This window comes from Ostrea edulis, chromosome 1 (assembly GCF_947568905.1).
Source record: "Ostrea edulis chromosome 1, xbOstEdul1.1, whole genome shotgun sequence".
NCBI lineage: Eukaryota > Metazoa > Mollusca > Bivalvia > Ostreida > Ostreidae > Ostrea > Ostrea edulis.
This window is the reverse complement of record NC_079164.1, coordinates 58883270-58904892: the sequence shown is the minus strand read 5'-3', so window position 1 is coordinate 58904892 and position 21623 is coordinate 58883270. Positions and strand designations below refer to the sequence as shown.

General features: G+C 37.6%; 1 protein-coding gene and 1 long non-coding RNA gene across 8 annotated transcripts in view; one reads left to right on the top strand and one right to left on the bottom strand.

Moving 5' to 3' along the window:
* The window catches only part of LOC125649523 (HEAT repeat-containing protein 6-like), a 158239-nt gene that overhangs the window by 11765 nt on the left and 124851 nt on the right, over positions 1-21623 (top strand). For all 6 annotated transcript variants that reach the window (XR_008800191.1, XR_008800190.1, XR_008800189.1 and 3 more), the window contains exons 3-6: positions 185-325; positions 431-546; positions 6339-6453; positions 6571-6666. Coding sequence is in view for 2 of the 6 variants with exons in the window: in XM_048877095.2 (XP_048733052.1) it covers positions 185-325; positions 431-546; positions 6339-6453; positions 6571-6666 (468 nt within the window). In the remaining 4 variants the exon portion in view is untranslated. The remainder of the gene's footprint in view (positions 1-184; positions 326-430; positions 547-6338; positions 6454-6570; positions 6667-21623) is intronic.
* Positions 12479-14398, bottom strand: LOC125649651 (uncharacterized). Of its 2 annotated transcripts, XR_007360774.2 has the most exons (3): positions 13985-14398; positions 12941-13025; positions 12479-12806 (listed from the first exon to the last, which is right to left on the bottom strand). It is a non-coding gene; the product is annotated as an uncharacterized LOC125649651 (long non-coding RNA). The 2 variants fall into 2 exon arrangements; XR_008800193.1 differs by lacking the exon at positions 13985-14398 and having other exon boundaries at positions 12941-13694.

Here is a 21623-nt window from a genome sequence, read left to right as displayed (position 1 = left end):
ATATTGCGGCATCATTTTGATTCTACAAATTTCACATGAGTTTGGGATTTTGTTGATTTGTACATACACACAGAGTTTATTCTTTAGCATTGCAAAAACCTGAAATTTCTGGAAGTAATCATTTGAATAATGTTTGCTTTCCTTGGACAGGTGTATTTATCCATTTTGATATATTTATTTATAGCTGTCTATGGAAGAGCAGGTTTTGTGGAGTGCCACCGAATTTCTAGTAAAAGCTATACAGAGAATATCCCACTGGGCTACAGCTGAGATTCTCCAAACGTTGGGAGCGGTGGTTTATGAAAATGTTGATAGATTAAGTCAGGTTAGCTAGCTAGAGTCTGTGATTTATAGTATCCATATGGTTAGAAATGTTTTCACTGTGAGCAACTCTAGCATTGTTCAGTGTTTGATTGAATTTCATTTGTAGTTTCATGAAGTGCTACTTGGGCCACAAGGAGTTTTATTTCCACTGATTATGGAAAATACAACCAGTGAAGAAATTTTAAAAGGAGCAGTGCAATGTGTTGAAAACCTTACTTTCAGGTACAATATTTAGACTTGTAATCATATACTGTCAAACCTGTATTAAGAGACTTTCCAATGGAGAAACGAAAACAGTCACATACATGTATGATGGGGAATGTCTTAATACAGGTTTTTAGGTCACCTGAGTAAACTCTTGCAATATGATCTGTGTCATGCATTAACAATGAACATTTTTGACTTCTTCTTATAACTACCATTCCAATTCTTTTCAAATTTGGTATGAAGCATCTTTAGGACAAGGAGGACATAAATTGTAAATTTCAGGACTCTTGCACCCCTGGAGCCTTAGAGGCAGTATAAAACTACCAAAATTTACCAATTTTCAAAGATCTTCTGTACAACCGCACATGTGTAAGAAAAACTAAATGCATATATAGGGATGTAAAGCAGGAGGGCTTCTACCAAAATTGTAAATTTCATGATCCCACGGGTATATCCGTGCAAACCATTCACCGTTCCATGCAGACTGTTCACCGTTTCGTGCAGACCATTCAGCATTCCGTACAAACCGTTTCATTCAAGTTCCATACATGATCAAGCCACGCCCAAAGAAATGTGCAGGTCGTTCAAACCACACCCTTAGAAACGAGCAGACCTTGCAAAATGTGCAAGTCATTTCAGTATGGGATGTAAAAGAGGTGGACGTTGGAAATTCGAGCAATTATTTCAAAATGTCTCTAAGACGGACTTCCAACAGTGAATATCTGTAAATAATCGAAAGAAAAAAGTTATTATAAAACCACCATGCAGAGCAAAATCCGATATCATTTTAACACTCTTGATAGTTTCCAGCAAGTGCAGAGACATGTATATCTCTGCCCTTGGTTTTCTCCTTTTTTTCTCCCCCCCTCCTTTTTTTTGTATTAGGAATAATTTATTTGTCTTGTTACATTAGTTTAATTAAGTTTCTCTTTTCAAATAAAAATGTTTTCATCAAAATTGTTTATCAGAACTGTGCATAATGTAAAGACCTACCTGCATATAACTTGTACATTCTACGCAAATTCTAAGTTTTTTTTTTACCACAATAGAGGTTAAGCTAATCCGGGTATTTGAAATCAACATTCGTACAGAAGATGTGGAAATTGGCGGAGGCAGTTGAAATATGACAGAAGGGGTGTTTATAAAATTTTAATATTTGTCTCTCAAAAATGAATGCAGATTTCTCTAGGTTTAAAATTGAAGCAAATACAACAATCAAATTTAAATTAGATGTTAGATCCACTCGAGGTTAAGCTAATCCGGGTATTTGAAATCGACATTTGTACAGAAGGTGTGGAAAATGGCAGAGGCAATTGAAATATGACAAATAATTTATAATTATTAATTTATTAATTTTTGTTTAAAAAATGAATGCAGATTTCTCTAGATTTAAAATTGAAGCAAATACAACAATCAAATTAAAATTAGATGTTAGATCCGCTCTCATACTTGCATGCATAGTTGAAGGATCTGTTGGTCATTACTGTTTTTATATATAGTCATAATTTGTTTTATTTATTCTTTTATATATTTGATTTATTTCTCAATCCATTTCAATCATATTTTGATTTTTAGGTCACCTGAGTAAACTCAGGTGATCTATTGCAATTGTCTGTCGTCGTGAGTTAACAGTTGAACCGGCCATTTCATTTGATTGAATCTATTGTTAGGTTTCTGATTTCTCGTTTCATTTATTATGTTTTTGTACTAATCTTTAATTTGATAATGAAAAAAAATGTTGTTAAGTATAATGATTATTGTTAATAAAACGAATAATAAAAAATTAAATAAATAAAAAAACAAAACATCACTGTCAATGGGGCTTGAACTTGTTATGGTTATACATTGTTTAGTGCCTTGTATGTGTGTAGTAAAATCTTGTATTCAACACGGGAATCAACCGGAAGCCAGTGCAAGGACACAAGCACCGATGATATATGGTCATGCTTCCTGACCCGGGCAACAAGTCGAGCTGCTGAGTTTTGGATTGTCTGTAGCCTGCTCAGATCTGTTTGGGGTAGCCCTTTAAATAGTGCATTTCCATAGTCGAAGCGTGATAACACAAGAGAACATACAAGTGTCTTGCAGGCATCATCATTGATGAAAGAACGAATCCGTGCAATATTCCGTAGATGATAATAACAAGAATGAGAGATGGAACTAATATGATTTTTAAAAGAAATTACACTGTCGAAGAAAACACCAAGGTTTCGAACACAGTCCGAGTTGGAAATAATGGTATTTCCAAAAGACAGTTGAAAAGATGGTGAAACGTTTGAATGTTTCGAAGTAAACACTATAAATTCAGTTTTTTCTTCGTTTAATTTCAGCAGGTTGACGTTCATCCAAGATTTTATATCTGCTAAGCATTACTGTAGCCGCGATGAGATAGCATTCCATGTATCTGTAGGTCTAAAAACTAAGTATGCCTGGGTATCGTCAGCATAGCAATGATACATGATATGATGTCTGCGGCAGACTTCACCAATCGGTTTTGCAAACATTGCATAAGTCTTGGTCCCAGAACTGACCCTTGGGGCACTCCATATGGAAGCAGAAAGTCCTTAGACTTTGCAGTTCCTACGACCACTTTCTGATTACGACCAGTTAAGTAAGATTTGATCCATGTAAGTACCAAATGATACCTCCAGTCGCTTAATGAGAATTTGATGGTCTATAACATCAAAAGCTGCTGAAAGATCTAGCATCACCAAGGCAACACAAGAACCTTTATCCAGTGCTGTCACAATATTGTGGTGTACCATTAGAAGAGCTGTTTCTCTTGAGTGACAAGGACGATATGCAGACATTATTTAGGTTGTTTGAATCTATATGGTGCTCTATATCATGACCCCTGGGGACAGGATGGGACCACAAAATTCTCGATAAAAATACAGTGTAATTTGTCCAAATCGGCCTCTGAGTACTCCGGCGCTCTGTCAATTCCGGCCACAAAATATAGTCCCTAACATTTCTTTAACAAATCCTTTATTAATAATTCCCTGTACTCCGGATACTGCGTATTCTGTATATCGGCCGGCTTACACAGTCCCAACTGCTATCAATTAACTTTAATTATCCTGTGTAAACCGGCCCCTCGATGATACACCACCCTAATTGTTGCGGTCAATTGTATTCGGTGTACACAAGGTCCCAACTGCTCGTAATTAGCTCTAATTATCACATTTAAACCTGCCACCCCACGATGACCAACCTGTCCGTATTCGGCCGATCACACGCGGTGTACACAAAGGGTGTCTCAAGGGAAGCCACAGGTAAGTAAAATAGTGCAACTGGCGAGGAGTCTCGATCAGTTTAAAATAAAACCTGATTTTTAGGGAGTGCACTTTTCAATTATGACAGCACCACGCACGAGGTAATGGCGCTCCCCCTAACGACAGACGAGAACTGACATTAAAAGACAACGTTCAATTAATCGATGAATTCGATACATTCTTGGAATGAAACAAAATCGGCAACAATCCCGTTATGTTTTCCAAAAGCAGGGTTTCCCCTCGTTGACTTCTCGGAGCTCTACGGCGAATCAGACAGTGATGATATGCAGTTAGTTAGCACAACTCGCCATGTCCGGTCGATCACTCGGCATTGCATTAGTTTCCGTTTCACAAATTGAGACAGTTGAAAGCGATACATTTACAATGAAAGCTGGGAAAGACAAATTTTAAACGAACACAACACAAACTTGACGAACGTACATAATGTAGCACTTGATAACGGCGATGATGTAGACAAAATCGTCAATTTTCCAACAGAAAATTGCGCGAATAATTCCCAGATTTTAAACTGTTTAATAAAAATTGAAACTTTTTCAAATGACAATTAAACACTGACATTTATATTTTTACATTTTGAATTCTTTTGTGATATATTAAAACGTTAGCAATCATTACACACGTATGCATAGATAGTGAATACAAGGGAAGCAGCTCTCATTATTGTCAACATTCTGCACTACGGACTCTGTGCAAACCGGCCAATTTCTTTGGAACCACACATAGCCGGTTTAGACAGATTATACTGTATATGTGTAAATCTCTATGTATAAATCTTTGAAAATCATCTTCTCAAGAATCAGATGGGTGAAATCTGTTGAACTATAATGAAAAATTGCCCTTGTTTAAATACCTGAACCTTCAGGGGCAGGATGGAGGCACAGTTGGGGTTAAATAACGGGAAGTGTAGATTCAAATGAGTTCAGATTTTGTCCCCCAGGCCCTTCACATTGTCACCACATATGGGTTTAAAGGTACATATGCTCTAAAACAATTTTTAATATGCATGCAAAAAACTATAATTGAAGAGAAATAAAGGAAAATAGTTTCAAAATACAGCCTGTCTTTTTAAAAACTTTTTTTCTGGAATGAGCTGAGTGCATGTGACTGTCTTATTAGCATACTATGTGCATGTGACTGTCTTATTAGCATACTATGTGCATGTGACTGTCTTATTAGCATACTATGTGCATGTGACTGTCTTATTAGCATACTATGTGCATGTGACTGTCTTATTAGCATACCATGTGCATGTGACTGTCTTATTAGCATACCATGTGCATGTGACTGTCTTATTAGCATACCATGTGCATGTGACTGTCTTATTAGCATACTATGTGCATGTGACTGTCTTATTAGCATACTATGTGCTATTTTTCCAGCAATTCTTGGATCTGTGCATATCTAACTACCCTTTAATGTCTCGCACATGATCAAGCATAGTGAAATTTGTCTGATAGGTCTTTATTCCTTTTATAGCTACACAGTCAGTGAACTCTATTTCAAAACTTACCAACGCCATTGTTTTCTCTACGATCATGTGTGAAGAATGTGCAATGCATACATTATACAAATAAGGCCAACCAAAGATGCTGAGAGTTAAATCAGTCCAGAATTAATATGAACTTAAAATTTCTACCTATTCCTTTCATCTTGGGTGAAATGAAATAGTTTACTTTGCATAAGTTATTATATATCACCACTATAGATACATTTACCAACAAAAAAATCTTTTCATTTTTTTTACATAGAAAAAATTAGGATTTTTTAGAGGTATATTTCTTTGCTTTATTATGGGTTCAAACTAGAAGTATGAATTTCCACTTGATATAGTTTTAATTCTATCAATAACCAAAGAAAATGTATATTTTAAAGATGTCAGACATACAAATACAGATGTACTATTATTGTATCAACATCAGAAAATTGCCAATATTTGTTAAGCAGCATGATAAAAAAGTACATGCAAACTGGTTAGTATGACAAAATTAAAATGTTCACAGTTTTAAAAATAATGCTACTTTGTATGAATTGATTGTTGATATCATGAACTTTATGGAATTATAGACATACCAGCTGTCTCCTGACAGCATTATGTAATAAAGATTATTTATAGAAAATATAACATTTTTAGTATCAAATAGTTTACTAATCTTTTATTACACCCAGTGAATAAAATTCCTACAGAAGATACATTTCAATCTATATCATGCACAAAGTCTAATAAATTAAAGATTTTGCAAAAAGCCTATGATAGAGATATCTTAAAAGAAAATCTGTCTTTCAGGAAGTTTGTTTGATTGATATGGAAAACTCATGTTGTCTTGATTATTCAATTTTTTCATTCCATGATTCTGGATCCAGAGCAGTCCACAGTAGGGGTTTACAGATTTATAGTCTTAGGTTCTCAAACTTCTCTTTATCACTGTATGAACAAGGTGTTTCAGGTTAGCATTGTGGCCCATGGGCCTCTTGCATTAGGAAGGAATTGAAACAAAAATTACTGTTTTGAAGAGTGTCCAGCAAGGAGTATATGGATGACCAGTATGCTGCCTTGTGCTTTCAGACATTACTGGAACTGCTACACAGAGTGCCTATTGCCAATATGGAGTCAGGATCACGGTGCAAGGTACTGGTACAATATTTCATTGAAAATTGTCATACATCATTTCTGGAGTAATGTTACATAGGGGAAAATATATTTACAACTGGACAACCATGAATAGAACTTTGTACCTTATTACAGATTTTGATATGTAGTTTGAGGGGTATACAGAATTTGTTGACAGCAACCAAGATAATGCCATCAGAAAACCTGGGACCTTTGCTGGCAGGGATTCGGGTTGGTATTCGCTTAGATATAAGATAACATTGCTATGAAATATATGTACATTTGTACATAGATTAAAATGCATGAAAATAGACTTTGGCTGAAACATTTTGTGTGTGATGCTATCAATCATGCTATTTCAAACAGATCATGAACAGTGTATTTCATGGAATTTTTTGTTTGCAGATCAGATTTTTGTGTCTCTCTTGAAAAGAAGGGGGGGGGGGTATATTGGTTTGCATCTGTCAGTCAGTATGTTGGTCGGTCAGTTGATAGACCAAGTATTGTCTGATCAGTATCTTGAGAACTCTGATGGACAGACTTTGGAGATTGGTTCCCAGTAAAGAGTAAATTACCCCAATTAGACTGAGGGTCAGTCCACACTGGACATCGGAAGATATTGTCTCTTCGCTGGATAGACATCAAACTTGGTACATTGGGAGTCAGTTTGATACGCCCGTCTTTATATACACCCGTCTTTAGATGGGATGTATTATGGTACAACAATTTATCTCATACGTGTGGTGTAATTGAAAGTGAGATAAAGCATTAGCTTTATCACACGCCCGTTTGATAAAGCACTTCCGGTCCGAACTACTTTTGACACTGTCCCCTCTTGGATGACCTATTTTCTGTGTTTATGCATATCAACGCATGAAATAAAGCCTATAACTTGTTATTTTGTATTCATTTAGAATTTATTTTATAGCAAAATTAAAATGATGTTGCCCCCACTGACATAATGCAAGTTACCGGTCATAAAAATGCCAACTTGATCCGTAACTACTAAAAAGTTCCGATCAGAAAACAAAAATATGTGCACACTATTATCATCGACAAGGAATCAACCGCCTACAGGACAAGCATAATCGAAAGTACCTCGACATGCTGTGGTACCAAGTATTCACAAGCACAGTCTCTTTTCTCTGGAGCATATTGAATGTAACAAATTTCAACAGCTTTACTTACTACTACTAGGCCTAGGCCTATTTAATGTGCCTCAGGATTTCCTCTCGCCCTCAGATCCAAAGAAACTACGTAAATAAAATCCAAATGCACAAACACTTCTACTTTTCATTGTAAACTGTTGAACATTCTAATAATGCTGCATTAAACTTTTATCAGAAGGTCAGGCCTACGTCAAAAAATAAATACTCGGTCAATAGTTTTTACTTTGTTGGAATGGCAAAACCATTATTAATTATAAACTATAATCCCTTCTAAAACAATTTTCATCCATGGTTTCTTTTATAAAAATGCCCTTTTGTACTGTATACAGTATATCAATGGATTGTAAGCGCACTATTTTTTCCCGCATAAGGAAGACTGAAGTCTGAGCCACGGATTCAAAACAAATTCAATCAGCTGTTTCTACCATACTGGGGATCATCTCAAAATTAGGCGAAAAGAAGACGTATGAGATAAATAGAACATCTATAATTGCCTATTTTGATATTTTGGTTTATCCAACTTGTTGATATGGTGTATTTATTTGCTCGGCAAGCCTCGCTAATAAATACACCATATCAACTCATTGGATAAACCAAATATCAAAACACGCAATATAGATATCCTCTATGTCTTAACATCTGTCCGTCCGTCCGTCTGTCTGTCACAAAATCTTGTGAACGCTTCTCCTCCTATAAGGCTTATTGGATAGACTTGGAACTTTGTACAATGCTTCATTGCCATTTGTAAATGTGCATATTGTCGGAACAGGAGGATCCAATTATTAAACGAAGTTTGGAGACTTATTGTTTTTGCTCGGTTCTTATTATTCTTATTATTGTTTTTCGTCCCATGAGGATGTGGGTTAGAATAGGTGCTCAGTACCCCTTGCTTGTTATAAGAGGCAACTAAATAGGGCAGTCCTTCAGATGACACTGCAAAAACCAAGGCCCTGTGCCACAGCAGGTGTGGCACGATAAAGATCCCTCCCTGCTCAAAGGCCATAAGTGCCGAGCATAGGCCTAAATTTTGCAGTTCTTCACCAGCAATGGTGACGTCTCCATATGAGTGAAATATTCTCGAGTGGGACATTTAACAATATACACAATCAATCAATCATCTTCCGCTTCTTCTTCCGCTTCTTTCTCGCACCTAAAACTGTCCAACGCTGTTCTCCATAACCAGTGGATGAAAGTAATAGATATTCAAGGATAGGCCAATATATCTAGAATGCAGAAATGTTTTTGTTTTCAGATTGATGGAGGTTAGGGTACATTTTGGGGGGATCAAATGGGGGTGGGGTTTAACATAGAACTCTATGGGGAAAAATTAATTCCAAAATTCAACAGATATAACTTGATAAATATGATAGATAGAGTCCTGGGGTCTTCAGAAATGAATAGAGAATGACAGGGCCTACTAATTAGTATCAAGGTCAAGTGTCTCCAGTGACCTTGACCTCTGACCGTGAACATAAAAATTGGTATAACTTTGAAACCAGGACTAATAGTGACATGGAATCTTAAGATATAGCAAGAGAATGACAGGACCTGCAAACCAGTATCAAGGTCAAATGAATCTACTGACCTTGACCTCTGACCTTAGAACATAAAATTGGTATTACTTAAGAACCAGGTCTGGTAGAGATATGGAATCGTCAGAAATGAATATTTTACACTCAGAACTCTTGGTTTGTCTGTCTACCTCCTGTCACAGTTTTAAGCTAATTAAGACCCTCTATTCATATGATGCAAAGAAAGTATGTTAAAGCCTAATGCGAAGTTCTACAAATTATGGCTTTAAAAGAAAAACCTATGTAAGCATATTCACGGGGGTATTATTGTAACCCCTGCAAACGAAGTTGGGGGGGGGGTGGGGGTATATTGGAATCACCCTGTCTGTTTGTCCGTCTGTAGACATGATTTTGTACCGTTTGCGGTACTCTTGTTAATGTCGTGTGTGATGGACTCGTTTGTCTCCTTGTGTTTGAACCTCTGTTGGTTGCAGATTTATATGCAACTGTATTCTTGTTTATTTCAGTATATATTCATGTAAATGGTTACTGAGCATCCTCATCTTACTTACAAAACTTACAGTAAATAATCCCTATTGAATTTTAGGTCACAAGGTCAGAGGTCAAACTACTCTGGACATACCATGATATATACTCCTATAAAAGTTAACCTGTGTAGAAGTTTTTGACCCTTTTTTGAGATTTTTTTTTTAGGAAATTGACATTACCCTTTAATAAGTTGGAAAGATTTTTTTTCAGATTGTCCATCAACTTTTAGAATATACTGAGTAGCAAGAGTTGTGTTTCTTTGTTGTACAGGTGATTCTTGATAACTCAAAGTTCAAGGGACCTTGATAAAACTTCGAGAAATCAAGAGTTCGAGATATTGAAATTTAAGTCAAATCTGAAAATTAAAAAGGTCTGACCATTATGGTTCAGATTTTATGGCAACCGGAGTGCATATTTACAACATCCTGGCATTGTTTTGAGACATTGTCCTCCATATTTTAGGTACATATAATTGACTTGATTTTAAGGTAGAGATTGATAGGTTGATGCTAAAAAAATTAACCATTGAATTTTTTTTATTTTGATATATGTTTATGATGAAGCTTCGATATAAAACATAATAAAAAATCAATGTAGGTAATCGACCTTGTTTTTGAGAAATATGACGATTTTAACAACACCTTCTTTAGTCCTTGTAAAGCGTAAAAAGTGAAGAAAAATAAATAGAGAGCAATATACAAATAGAGCTATAACATTTTTATTGTAAAAGGGATCATAACTTGTCATATATGGTTCCAAACAACCTTTCACATAATTGTATATTACACATCAATTTCAAGTTCAGCAATCATTATTAACATGCAACAACATTACTTCAACAGAGCTACATTGGCCAATTACCTTAAAACAGTGCACAATATTTGCACACAGGGTCATACCTTTGCTTAAGCTGCAAAAAAATTATCCATCAAATTTCTTATTTTATTTCATTAAGTGGTCAGTCTATTAGTAAGTAAAATATATGAAAAAAATTATACACCATAATGGGGTTCAATATGGAACTAGCAAAAAATTCCTAACCCCACCCCCTTTTAACAAACTACACATTTTCGTAAGAAAAAGGGTTATTAAAAGATGTTGTAAACAATCCATCAAAAACAGCTTGCTGAAATTCGAAGATTCTTTGTAATACCTTTTTTAAATTAATAAATATAATACAGAAAGTATGTATTTCAATACTAGCTTATATTTTGTTGTAGTTCTCGTTGTTGACCTTTGTGCACTTACACTCAGAATATAGATTTATCATACGTCATCATATTTGATGATTAATATCAAGAGTTTTCCCAAATAAAAATCCCCACAAAAAATTGAAATACAATTTATATTTGTTAAAACAAATGTCTCCATTACATCCCAACCCCTTTAATATACTGCATGGTATGGAGGAGAAAGAATGAGCAGGAACATTGACGTCATGAATTGCACTCGGTGCATTGAGAAGAAAGATTCAGCCAGCAGAGATAAACTACTGCCCTTTTTATAACTTAGAATGTTTAAGCATTCCCAAATTACCTCTTTCAAAATTGAACATGACAATAAGGTTTCTATAAGCTATTTCAGGGGCGGATCAGGAATTGAAGTTGGGAGGGGGGGGGGTGCAACTGTATGAGGCAGGGGTCTGGGGGCCGCCTTGAAAGGGGGGGGGGGGGGGGCGATTCCCCAGAAACTCCTGGATTTTACAGATTTTTTAGGGCTTAAAATATGTCTCCTATGTAGTCATTTTTATTATTTTCTGTCATTTTTAATAAGGTGAAATTAATAAAATAACGCAAATTTTAAGGGTTTTTGGAAAAAGTAGCAGTTCTCCCACTAAAAGTAATTCAATAAATCAAAAGATTTTGTCAGACATTTATTTCTCTGAGAGTGGAGGAAATTATGGCTTCTTTTATCGTATATATTTCTCTAAACAAGAGACCACGATTTACTTTAAACTTGAAAATTTTAGGGGGGCTCGCGCCGGTTGCCCCCCCCCCCCCCCCCCCCCCCCCCCCCCACCCCTTATATCCGCCAATGCATTTATGTATGTGCTCTTGCGATTGACCTTTTTGCACTCACAATGATTGCATTAATATTTAGTTATTTTTCATACATTTTTTTTATAATAACCAGACACGATTACCTATTATAAGAAATTGATATGATTATACAGCATAGTGCACCAAATATGTTTAAATAACAACTTTATATTTAATATCAATGGAAAGATTTCCACCCAATCGACCCATGGATTGATTGATTGTATCTTGTTTAACGTCTCTCTCGAGAATTTTTTACTCATATGGAGACGTCACCAAGACCGGTGAACGGCTTTAAATTTAGGCCTTTGCTCGGCGCTTACGCCCATTGAGCAGTGAGGGTTCTTTAGCGTGCCACATCTACTGTGACACTGGGCATCCGTTTTGAAGGTCATCTCCGAGGACCAGTGACATTCACACCTGATGCTGAGCGTTTGGCAATGGAACTGTCACTACCTGTTTCAACAACTCAGGTCTGTCGTGGCCGGTATTCGAACTCTGGCCTTCCGCATGCGGGGCGAACGCTCTAACCTCTAGACCACCACCGCGGCTCGACCCATTGATCTCAAGGCTCATATCAGCTATCTTGCTCTCACAAATATATATGTCTCTTCATAAGTTTATGAGTCCTACTTGTAGTCTCACACTGAAACAAAAACTCGCTTGGATAACTTAGAATGCATGCATATTGCATTCACAGTATATATGCACTGAGTGTGTGTAACGGGAGTGGGGTGGGAGGTTAGAAAATGAGAAATTCAAACACATTGATGAAAGTTATAAAATTGGTATTTTATTTTCATTTAGAAATGTTTACTGATTTTGATATATCAAAAACTTAGAATAATCAACAATGACACTTCCTCTATATTTATACAATATTATTGTCTTTAAAAAAGACATGTAATACATGAGTACATGTACTTGTTTTCCATTAAATTCACACTTTAGTATGTTGCACAATATATCCATTGCTCTGGGCTCACAAATACATTATTGATTCTATCCAAGTCCCACATTTTGCAGAAGTTCTTGAATTTTTTCTGTAACCTGTAAAGTTGTGGGGTCCAGGGGATATGACATCATCAATGTAAATGAAGTACCTGTTATAAAAAATATATTCTGTATATTCAAATATTGAAAAAAAGATGAATACCTAATATACTAAGAATTGTCTTTATAAATGTCTGGTGTTAAAATGAAAAATTCTATCTTACTAAGATAGAAAATATTGTACCTTTCTTGCTGATTTTCATGGCAAATTGCTGTTGAAGTTGTTGGCTGGAAGCCCATTTCAACTTGCACTGGCCCTTAGGATGATGCTTAGAAAAAAATCATCATAATTAATATTTGCACAGTCAGTATTAATCATTAATTATACTGTGTCAGACAATGTCAATTTTAAAATTGTGTGTCTCAATGCATGTTTAGTGAACTTTAAAATGCTGATATATTGAAAATTACACACATAACATGTATTTTATTATGTTAATTTTTAAAATCTTGTCTGAAATCAGTATTACATATGTAACACTACATGTATGTTAAATGTGTGCAGTGCAGCAATGTGAACTCTTGCAGTAGTAGTACATCTGCATGATTGTTATTTATTTCATATTGTTATAGTTACCTTCTATTTAAAGTGTACATACTCTCCCACCCCCGGGTCCTTAATGAGGTGAATAAACATCATAATTATCATATTACAATATGAGATGACAGATATGTTTTCATAAACTGCCTGTTCATTCTAATAATATCAAAACAAGTCAACTCTAGATTTATCAGACCTGTCTCCTTTACGGAGTGTGGGTCAAGAGAAGGACATACATATCTTATTTTCATACAATACATTTATTTGCCTATGAGGGGGGCTTGTGATTTTACAAATATTTTAAATAAAGTTTTGTAGACCTACATGATTGCATGAAACATGAAACCCCAGATTTGAAATATCTCTTAGGTCAATGAAATTTCAAGATACTATAAATACTACCATTTATACCAAATAGAATTTTAGTGCAACCCACCCCCCCCCCCCCCTCAAACTTGTGAGAGCCCTATTTTTTTTTTTCAAATCTGGCATATACATGACATCCATTTACAATTACATGCACATGTAGGAGTTATATTTTGGGCACATATGGAATACATAAACGCACAAAAAATGAAACAGCTACAAATTGTGCGTTTATAGATGTTATTATAAAATCGCGTTGTGAAATAGCAGAGGAAAAGTGGGTTGAATACAAATTCAATTTGCCATTTTTTTTTCACTTACCAAACGAAATTATGATTTCGTTGTCCACGTTGAATGCATCCATCGAATTCCTCTTCTCAGAAGAAACTTTATTTAAACTCTCAATGACTACATAAACAGTATTGAAACTCGCAGCACTCGGGCATCACGATCACGCTACATCAACAACTTTGTTTACGTAGCGCAGCTATGCATGGTGGTGAATTTCGTGAGGTAAAAAGTGCCATTCTGCACGGACGAAACATTTAGTCCACTATTATTACATTGACGTATTCCTAATCTAAACTATGGCCAAATTTCTATATCTTTCGTCGAGACGACCCTCTCAATCATCGATTCAGTCACAGCAACAACTTGTACTTTCGGAACCCCTTTTTGTTTTTCAACTACTCTATGGCGATGTACGGAATTCCAAAAAATAATTTCACGTGAAAATACACGATTTTTACTGATCACGTGGTTGCTATCGGTCTCTACCTTAAGAACAAAGATCTTTGTCTTGCGTGGATAAAAATATATTTTAAAGTTTATATATTATGTGACTGGAATGGCCACATAGGTAGCAAATCAGACGGATACGTGGAAGTTCATGGTGGGCATGCCATTGGCCAACGCAATGCTGAAGGTGAAAGAGTGCTTGAATTCGCTGTAGGAAATGATTTGGTGATAGGCAACTCCGTTTTCAAGAAGGAATACAGACATCTGGTCACTTACCAATCTGGAGAAGTCTCAACACAGATTGACTACATCTTATATCGGCGCAGGTTCAGAAAGTATGTCACAAATGTAAAAGTCATCCTGGGTGAAGAATGTGCTTCCCAACACAAACTTATTATGTGTGACATGACGGTAAAAGCTCCATGTAAGTACAAGCGACAGTTCAAGCCCCAGATAAAACTGGAAACTTGAAGACCCAGACACAAAAGCCGAGTTTGCCGAACTTTTTGCTTCCAAGATTGAAGGAGCTCAGGCTAACACCATAGAGGAGCTATGGAAAACACTGAAGGAAGGAGTTACTGAAACTGCCCAAGAAATATGTGGTCTTTCATCTAGACACCAATGGAGAAAACAAACCTGGTAGTGGAATGACACAGTGGAGAACGCAGTACAGGAGAAGAGGAGATGCTTTAAGACCTGGAAGGCAGGTGGAAGCAGAGAAGCGTACAACAATGCCAAACTGCTAAGCATGCCATATACAATGCTAAAACTGAGAAAGGAGGTATTTCACAACATCAACCCAAAGTCAGGGACTGTTTACAAACTGGCTAAGCAAATGCGCTGTGACAACCAAGATGTTAGTGGTGATAAATCCATAAAAAATGACGCCGGTGAACTCTCCCTTGATGAGGAAGACAAGAAGGCTGCATGGAAACAACACTATGAGCGACTTCTTAATGTGGAATTCCCCTGGAACCCCAATGATCTCTGAGAGGAACCCCCCATTGAGGGTCCTAGTGTACCAATGACCACTGAGATGATCAAAAAAGCTCCCAGTAAGATGCGCATTGGCAAAGCTCCTGGACCATCAGCAATAATAAGAGAGATGCTGAAGCCCACAGGCAAGGCTGGAGTAGATCTTATACGAGACCTTGTGGAAGCTATTGTTCGCGAGGACTGGGAAGAAAGTTACATCATCAGCATCTACAAAGGAAAAGGGGGTGTTCTGGATAGGGGCGATTACCGAGGTCTAAAGCTGTTAGATCAAACTATGAAAATACGAGAGAGAGAGAGAGAGAGAGAGAGAGAGAGAGAGAGAGAGAGAGAGCGCAAGAAACTGATTAGGCAACATGTGCATATCAATTATCGATGAGATGCAGTTCGGCTTCATACCAGGCCGAGGTACAATCGACGCCATCTTCATCATCCGACAGCTCCAAGAAAAGCACTTGGCTGCGAACAAAACCCTTTATGGCTTTTGTCGACCTCGAGAAAGCCTTTGATCGAGTGCCAAGGAATGTGATCTGGTGGGCCATGCGAAAGCTGAGTGTTGAGGAATGGCTGGTACGGATGGTACAATCAATGTACTTAGATGCTAGGAGCCGTGTGCGTGTTGGAGAAGGATATAGTGTGGCTTTCAGAGTGGGAGTAGGTATGCATCAGGGTTCTGTACTGAGCCCGCTGCTCTTCATCATCATCCTGGAAGCCTTGTCAATTGCAGTGCTTCAAGTCACATCTGCTATCAGGTTGCAAAATGGTGACCTAGAAATATTTCTGGTCGCCATTTTCAAATTTCTAGTCGCCATTTCCAAAATTTCTACTCATCATGGTAAAAGATTTTGTAATTAAGACTTACAAGTTAATTTTTTTTCAATTGGAATATCTTTAAAGAAAAAAATCAACACCCATGTATGCGTTTTGTTTGTTTAATTTTAAACTGAATAGAAATGTGCTGTGAAACATGCTGGATGCTAACAAGTCAAGTATTTACTCTGGCAAAAGTTGTATTGCATTGGGTCATCCTGTATATTTTACAGTACGCTTCTGTGGAAGAAAACCCAGTGTTCCACCCAAGGATTTGCTTTAAAGTCCTCAATAAGTGGGCCTTCACTGCTTATGCAAATAAGACCTTCTACTTCTGTTGGATCTTTTGCTGAACAATCGGTACCAGCATCAATAAGAACACTACATCCTGAGTTTGTAATTGTCTGTGAAATTTAACAGCAACAGTTGCTCCGTTCGACTTACTGCTAATAATGCAGTCATGGACAAAGACGTGTCTCTTACTGTTACAGTGAATAGTCACGCATCCATATTTGTAAGATGTACACCAGGTCGTGGTGAAATCGGACAATGGGTGTCCAGAAATGGTGGACGTTGCTGGCTGATTGGCTTCACAAATTCTGCAAAACATTTTGCAATCTCTGTATATCATTATTAACCACGAATATTCCTTCAGCCATTAGGACTGGGGTTCTTTCACGTTTGCATTTTTCTTTAGACACAGCTACATCATCTTTAAATGCAGAACTTTCTCTGTGTGATTCTTGAATTTCTTCGTTACATGTACTAGGCTGAGGCTTCTACTTTTTACTACTGATAAATCCAAAGTGCTTTAACCCTCGTTTTCCCGCCATCTTGTTTGCTTTCAAACGCTGTTTTGACCGAGACTGAAAAATATTTATTCAGACTTCCGATCCTGATTTTAAAATTTTACTGGATGCCCAATTTTTCTCCACTCGCAAAAATGCGACTTAATTATAATCTCTAGTCGCAAAATCGATTTTCTGGTCGCAAATGCAACCGTTTTACTTGCAACTTGGAGCACTGAATCGAGCTGCGCACAGACTGCCCTTGGGAGCTCTTGTATGTTGACGACCTTGCCATTGTCGACACCTCACTAGAAGCACAAGTTGACAGAATCACAACCTGGAAGAAGGGCATGGAAGCAAAGGGTCTAAGAGTGAACATGGGAAGGACCAAAGTAATGATTGCTGGACCAAACCTGAACTCCCATAGAAGATCAGGAAAACACCCTTGTTCAGTATGTCTAAGCGGAACAGGAAGAAACTCTTTCTTCTGCACCAACTGCTCTTGCTGGGTCCACAAGAACTGTAGTGGAATTAAAGGCCCTCCTCAGACCGGACCCACAATACTCAAATCCACACTGTATGGGCACAGCAAGACCAATAGACGGTAGGTTGAGGTTGAAGTTGATGGAGACACATTTGACGTGGTTGCTGACTTCTGCTACCTCGGAGATACCATGTCTTCTGGTGGAGGGTGTGAGCTTGCAGCCATATCACGGTGCAAGTCAACCTGGAAAAAGTTCAGAGAACTCCTTCCTATCCTCACAAACAAGCAACTCCCTGCTACAATCAAGTCAAGTTTCCTCCAGCTATGTGAGGAGTGTCATGCTCTATGGTTCAGAAACATGGGCAACATCAGCGAGCACCATCAAGCACCTTCAACGTAACAACAGAGCCATGATAAGATGGACCTGCCTGGTCAAGCCTGAAGAAGACGTCCACTTTGAGACTCTTCTATCTAGGCTCAAAATAAGAGACATTGCTGAAGTTCTCCAATAGGGCAGGCTGAGATGGCTTGGACATGTTGAGCACAGCACAAGCTGGATCTCTCAGGTCAGATGCACGAACATTGTAGCACAGCAGGGCCTAGACAGACCAAAGCTTTCTTGGGACGAACTCGTGAAGCCCTGAACATGGACTCTACCAACCCACTGGATCGCCATGCGTGGAGAGGAAGACTTCACTCTCGACAGACAGACAGGCCACACCCTCGACATGAGGATTGATACATGGCCTGTATAATCAAAACCAGTTGATGATGAATGATGATGATGATATTAATTTTTATACCCCCCGCAACAAGTTGTGGGGGGGTATACTGGAATCGGGTTGTCCGTCCGTCCGTCCGTCTGTAGACGCAATGGTTTCCGGGCTCTAAAGCATTATCCTTTCCACCTACCGTCACCATATCGTATATATGGACTACCCATGGGATGAAGATGTTCCCTATCGATTTTGGGGTCAAAAGGTCAAAGGTCAAGCGCACTAGACATCGAAGTAGCAATATGGTTTCCGGGCTCTAAAGCGTTATCCTTTCCACTTACTGTCACCATATCATATATATGGACTACCCATGGGATGAAGATGTTCCCTATCGATTTTGGGGTCAAAAGGTCAAAGGTCAAGCGCACTGGACATCGAAGTAGCAATATGGTTTCCGGGCTCTAAAGTGTTATCCTTTCCACCTACAGTCACCATATCATACATATGAACTACCCATGGGATGAAGATGTTCCCTATCAATTTTGGGGTCAAAAGGTCAAAGGTCAAGCACACTGGACATCGAAGTAGCAATATGGTTTCCGGGCTCTAAAGCGTTATCCTTTCCACCTACAGTCACCATATCATACATATGGACTACCCATGGGATGAAGATGTTCCCTATCGATTTTGGGGTCAAAAGGTCAAAGGTCACGCGCACTGGACATCGAAGTAGCAATATGGTTCGGTTTGTCATGCTATTTGTTTTTTACACTCAGAAAAGAGGTAGTTTATACCTATTACCAACACCCTTTGGGAGATTGGGGTAAGCGGGGGGTATTCTTAGTGAGCATTGCTCACAGTACCTCTTGTTGTCTTTGTCATTTGAAAGAGTTGTTTTTGATGGTCAAGCATGCACAAGTGATTTTGTAGGTATGAAACATGATAGAAACGATACTAATAAGTTTAGGATAGCCAGACTAGATACACAAAGACAGGTTGTATTATGGTATGGTGCAGTCTCTCTCTCTCTCTCTCTCTCTCTCTCTCTCTCTCTCTCTCTCTCTCTCTCTGTTTATGTAGGAAGGATAAAAAGAGAACTAATAAGGTTAGGATTTTTATACCCCCCGCAACAAGTTGTGCGTGGGGGGGGGGGGGGGGGTATACTGGAATTGGGTTGTCCGTCCCGTCTGTCTGTAGATGCAATGGTTTCCGGGCTCTAAAGCATTATCCTTTCCACCTACCATCACCATATCATATATATGGACTACCCATGGGATGATGTTCCCTATGGATTTTGGGGTCCAAAGGTCAAGTGCACTGGACATCGAAGTAGCAATATGGTTTCCGGGCTCTAAAGCGTTATCCTTTCCACCTACAGTCACCATATCTTACATATGAACTACCCATGGGATGAAGATGTTCCCTATCGATTTTGGGGTCAAAGGTCAAGCACACTGGACATTGAAGTAGCAATATGGTTTCCGGGCTCTAAAGCGTTATCCTTTCCACCTACAGTCACCATATCATACATATGGACTACCCATGGGATGAAGATGTTCCCTATCGATTTTAGGGTCAAAAGGTCAAAGGTCACGCGCACTGGACATCGAAGTAGCAATATGGTTTCCATTTAAATTCTTTAATGGCTTTTTTCATCGCATGGAGATGCTGTGTTCCTAGATACCTTTTGGATCATAATACTGAAGTTTTACCTATTACCAACACCCTTTGGGAGATTGGGGTAAGCGGGGGGTATTCTTAGTGAGCATTGCTCACAGTACCTCTTGTTTATTTTTCATGTTAAGATAGATGTACATTTACGAGACAGATTTCTCGTCCATAATGGCATTTCGCAGTCACTAACTACACAGAGCACAATCTACTGCACAATCATCACAATATTCAGCCACTTTACGCAAAGCACACATTCTAATAAATAGCGATTATTCCTTGGCATGTTTCTAAATTTTATTCTCAACATTACCGTCTCATTGTCAAGGGCAGACAAGTCTTAAAGTTGGCTGTCGTCGAATTGTAATGAAAACAAAATGCTGTAGTAGGGTTCAGTTGACCAATTAAACAATTTACTATCCACCCACCGGGAAATACATGATGTGTCACCTGTAAAAACACCTGATTGACACAACTGAGCTAGCCCACGCATTCAATATTATTCAGGTTGGTCGAAGCGGGAATAATTATATGCATAAGTGACAGTATGTAAATGCTACCACCACTTCGAGAGATCGAGAGTGAAAAACAATAAAATTTGTGTTATGGGACCTAGATTTCACTTTGAGAGATCGAAAACTTAGAGAGATCAAACGTTTGAAAGATAAGGAGTAAATTAGCTTAGTTATATAGAGAAAAAAATCGTGACTGATTTTACTTCAAGAGATCGAGAACTTTGAGAAATTGAAGTTTGAGCCATTGAGAGTCACCTGTATATAATTGCTAAATGGCGTTTTCAATCTTTATTATCGATAACATCAATGTTAATTTCACTGTATATTAAAAGTAAGAAAATAATTTTTTGAAGGTTAAATATTTTCCGTTTTTTTTCCTTTTGGTATGGTGATTCAATCTTGGATATTTAAGGAAAAAAAATTAATTATGAGTTGCTCAGTTCCCTAGCTATCGATACTTAGTGCTCCAGCCAAGCACTATGACCATACTATGATCTGTGTTTAATATGGCACATTTCCCTTTTTATGAAAATTACAGGTAAATGGAAAAAGATAAAAGTAGTATAGCCACACTGCAAATCTTAATACTTAGTGAATATCTACTGCACTGTTTCCATACATTGATCAGAAAATATAGAATACCGATGTACCTTACAAATAAGGCTTGTTCTTCATAAAATATTAGTACCATAAAAAATGCTGTATATTGACTTTAATAAACGTATAAAATGATGTTTTCCATTAATAACATCACAGAGGTTAATCTATCACCTGATTAAACTGACTTTGACGTTTCGATACGTACAATCAAATGTTGCAAGTTGTGTGGCAAGAAAAAATTCCAGTAGTAGTATATGCATGGCACATCATTTTATACGTTTATCAAATTCAGACATAGCCTTCAGAGTCAAAATTTCATTTCCGAAAACAGACTTATATACGAGTACATACAGTAAGAAAGGATTTTCTGCTCATTATCTTGAGAACCCTTTGCATGACAGACATCAAGCTTGGTACATTGGTACCCCCTAAAGAATGGTCAAAATGTCTTATGGTATTATGACTCCTTTTCATTTTGAATCTCTGAAGGTCATAAATTAATTCACTCTGAATATAAAAGAAGTACTGCTTATTATGTCCCTGAACACATAGTGTCGGGGACATATTGTTTTTGCTCCGTTTCTTCTTCTTATTTTCTTTTTCTTCTTCTTCTTAATATGATTATTATGGACCAGGATGAGCTGG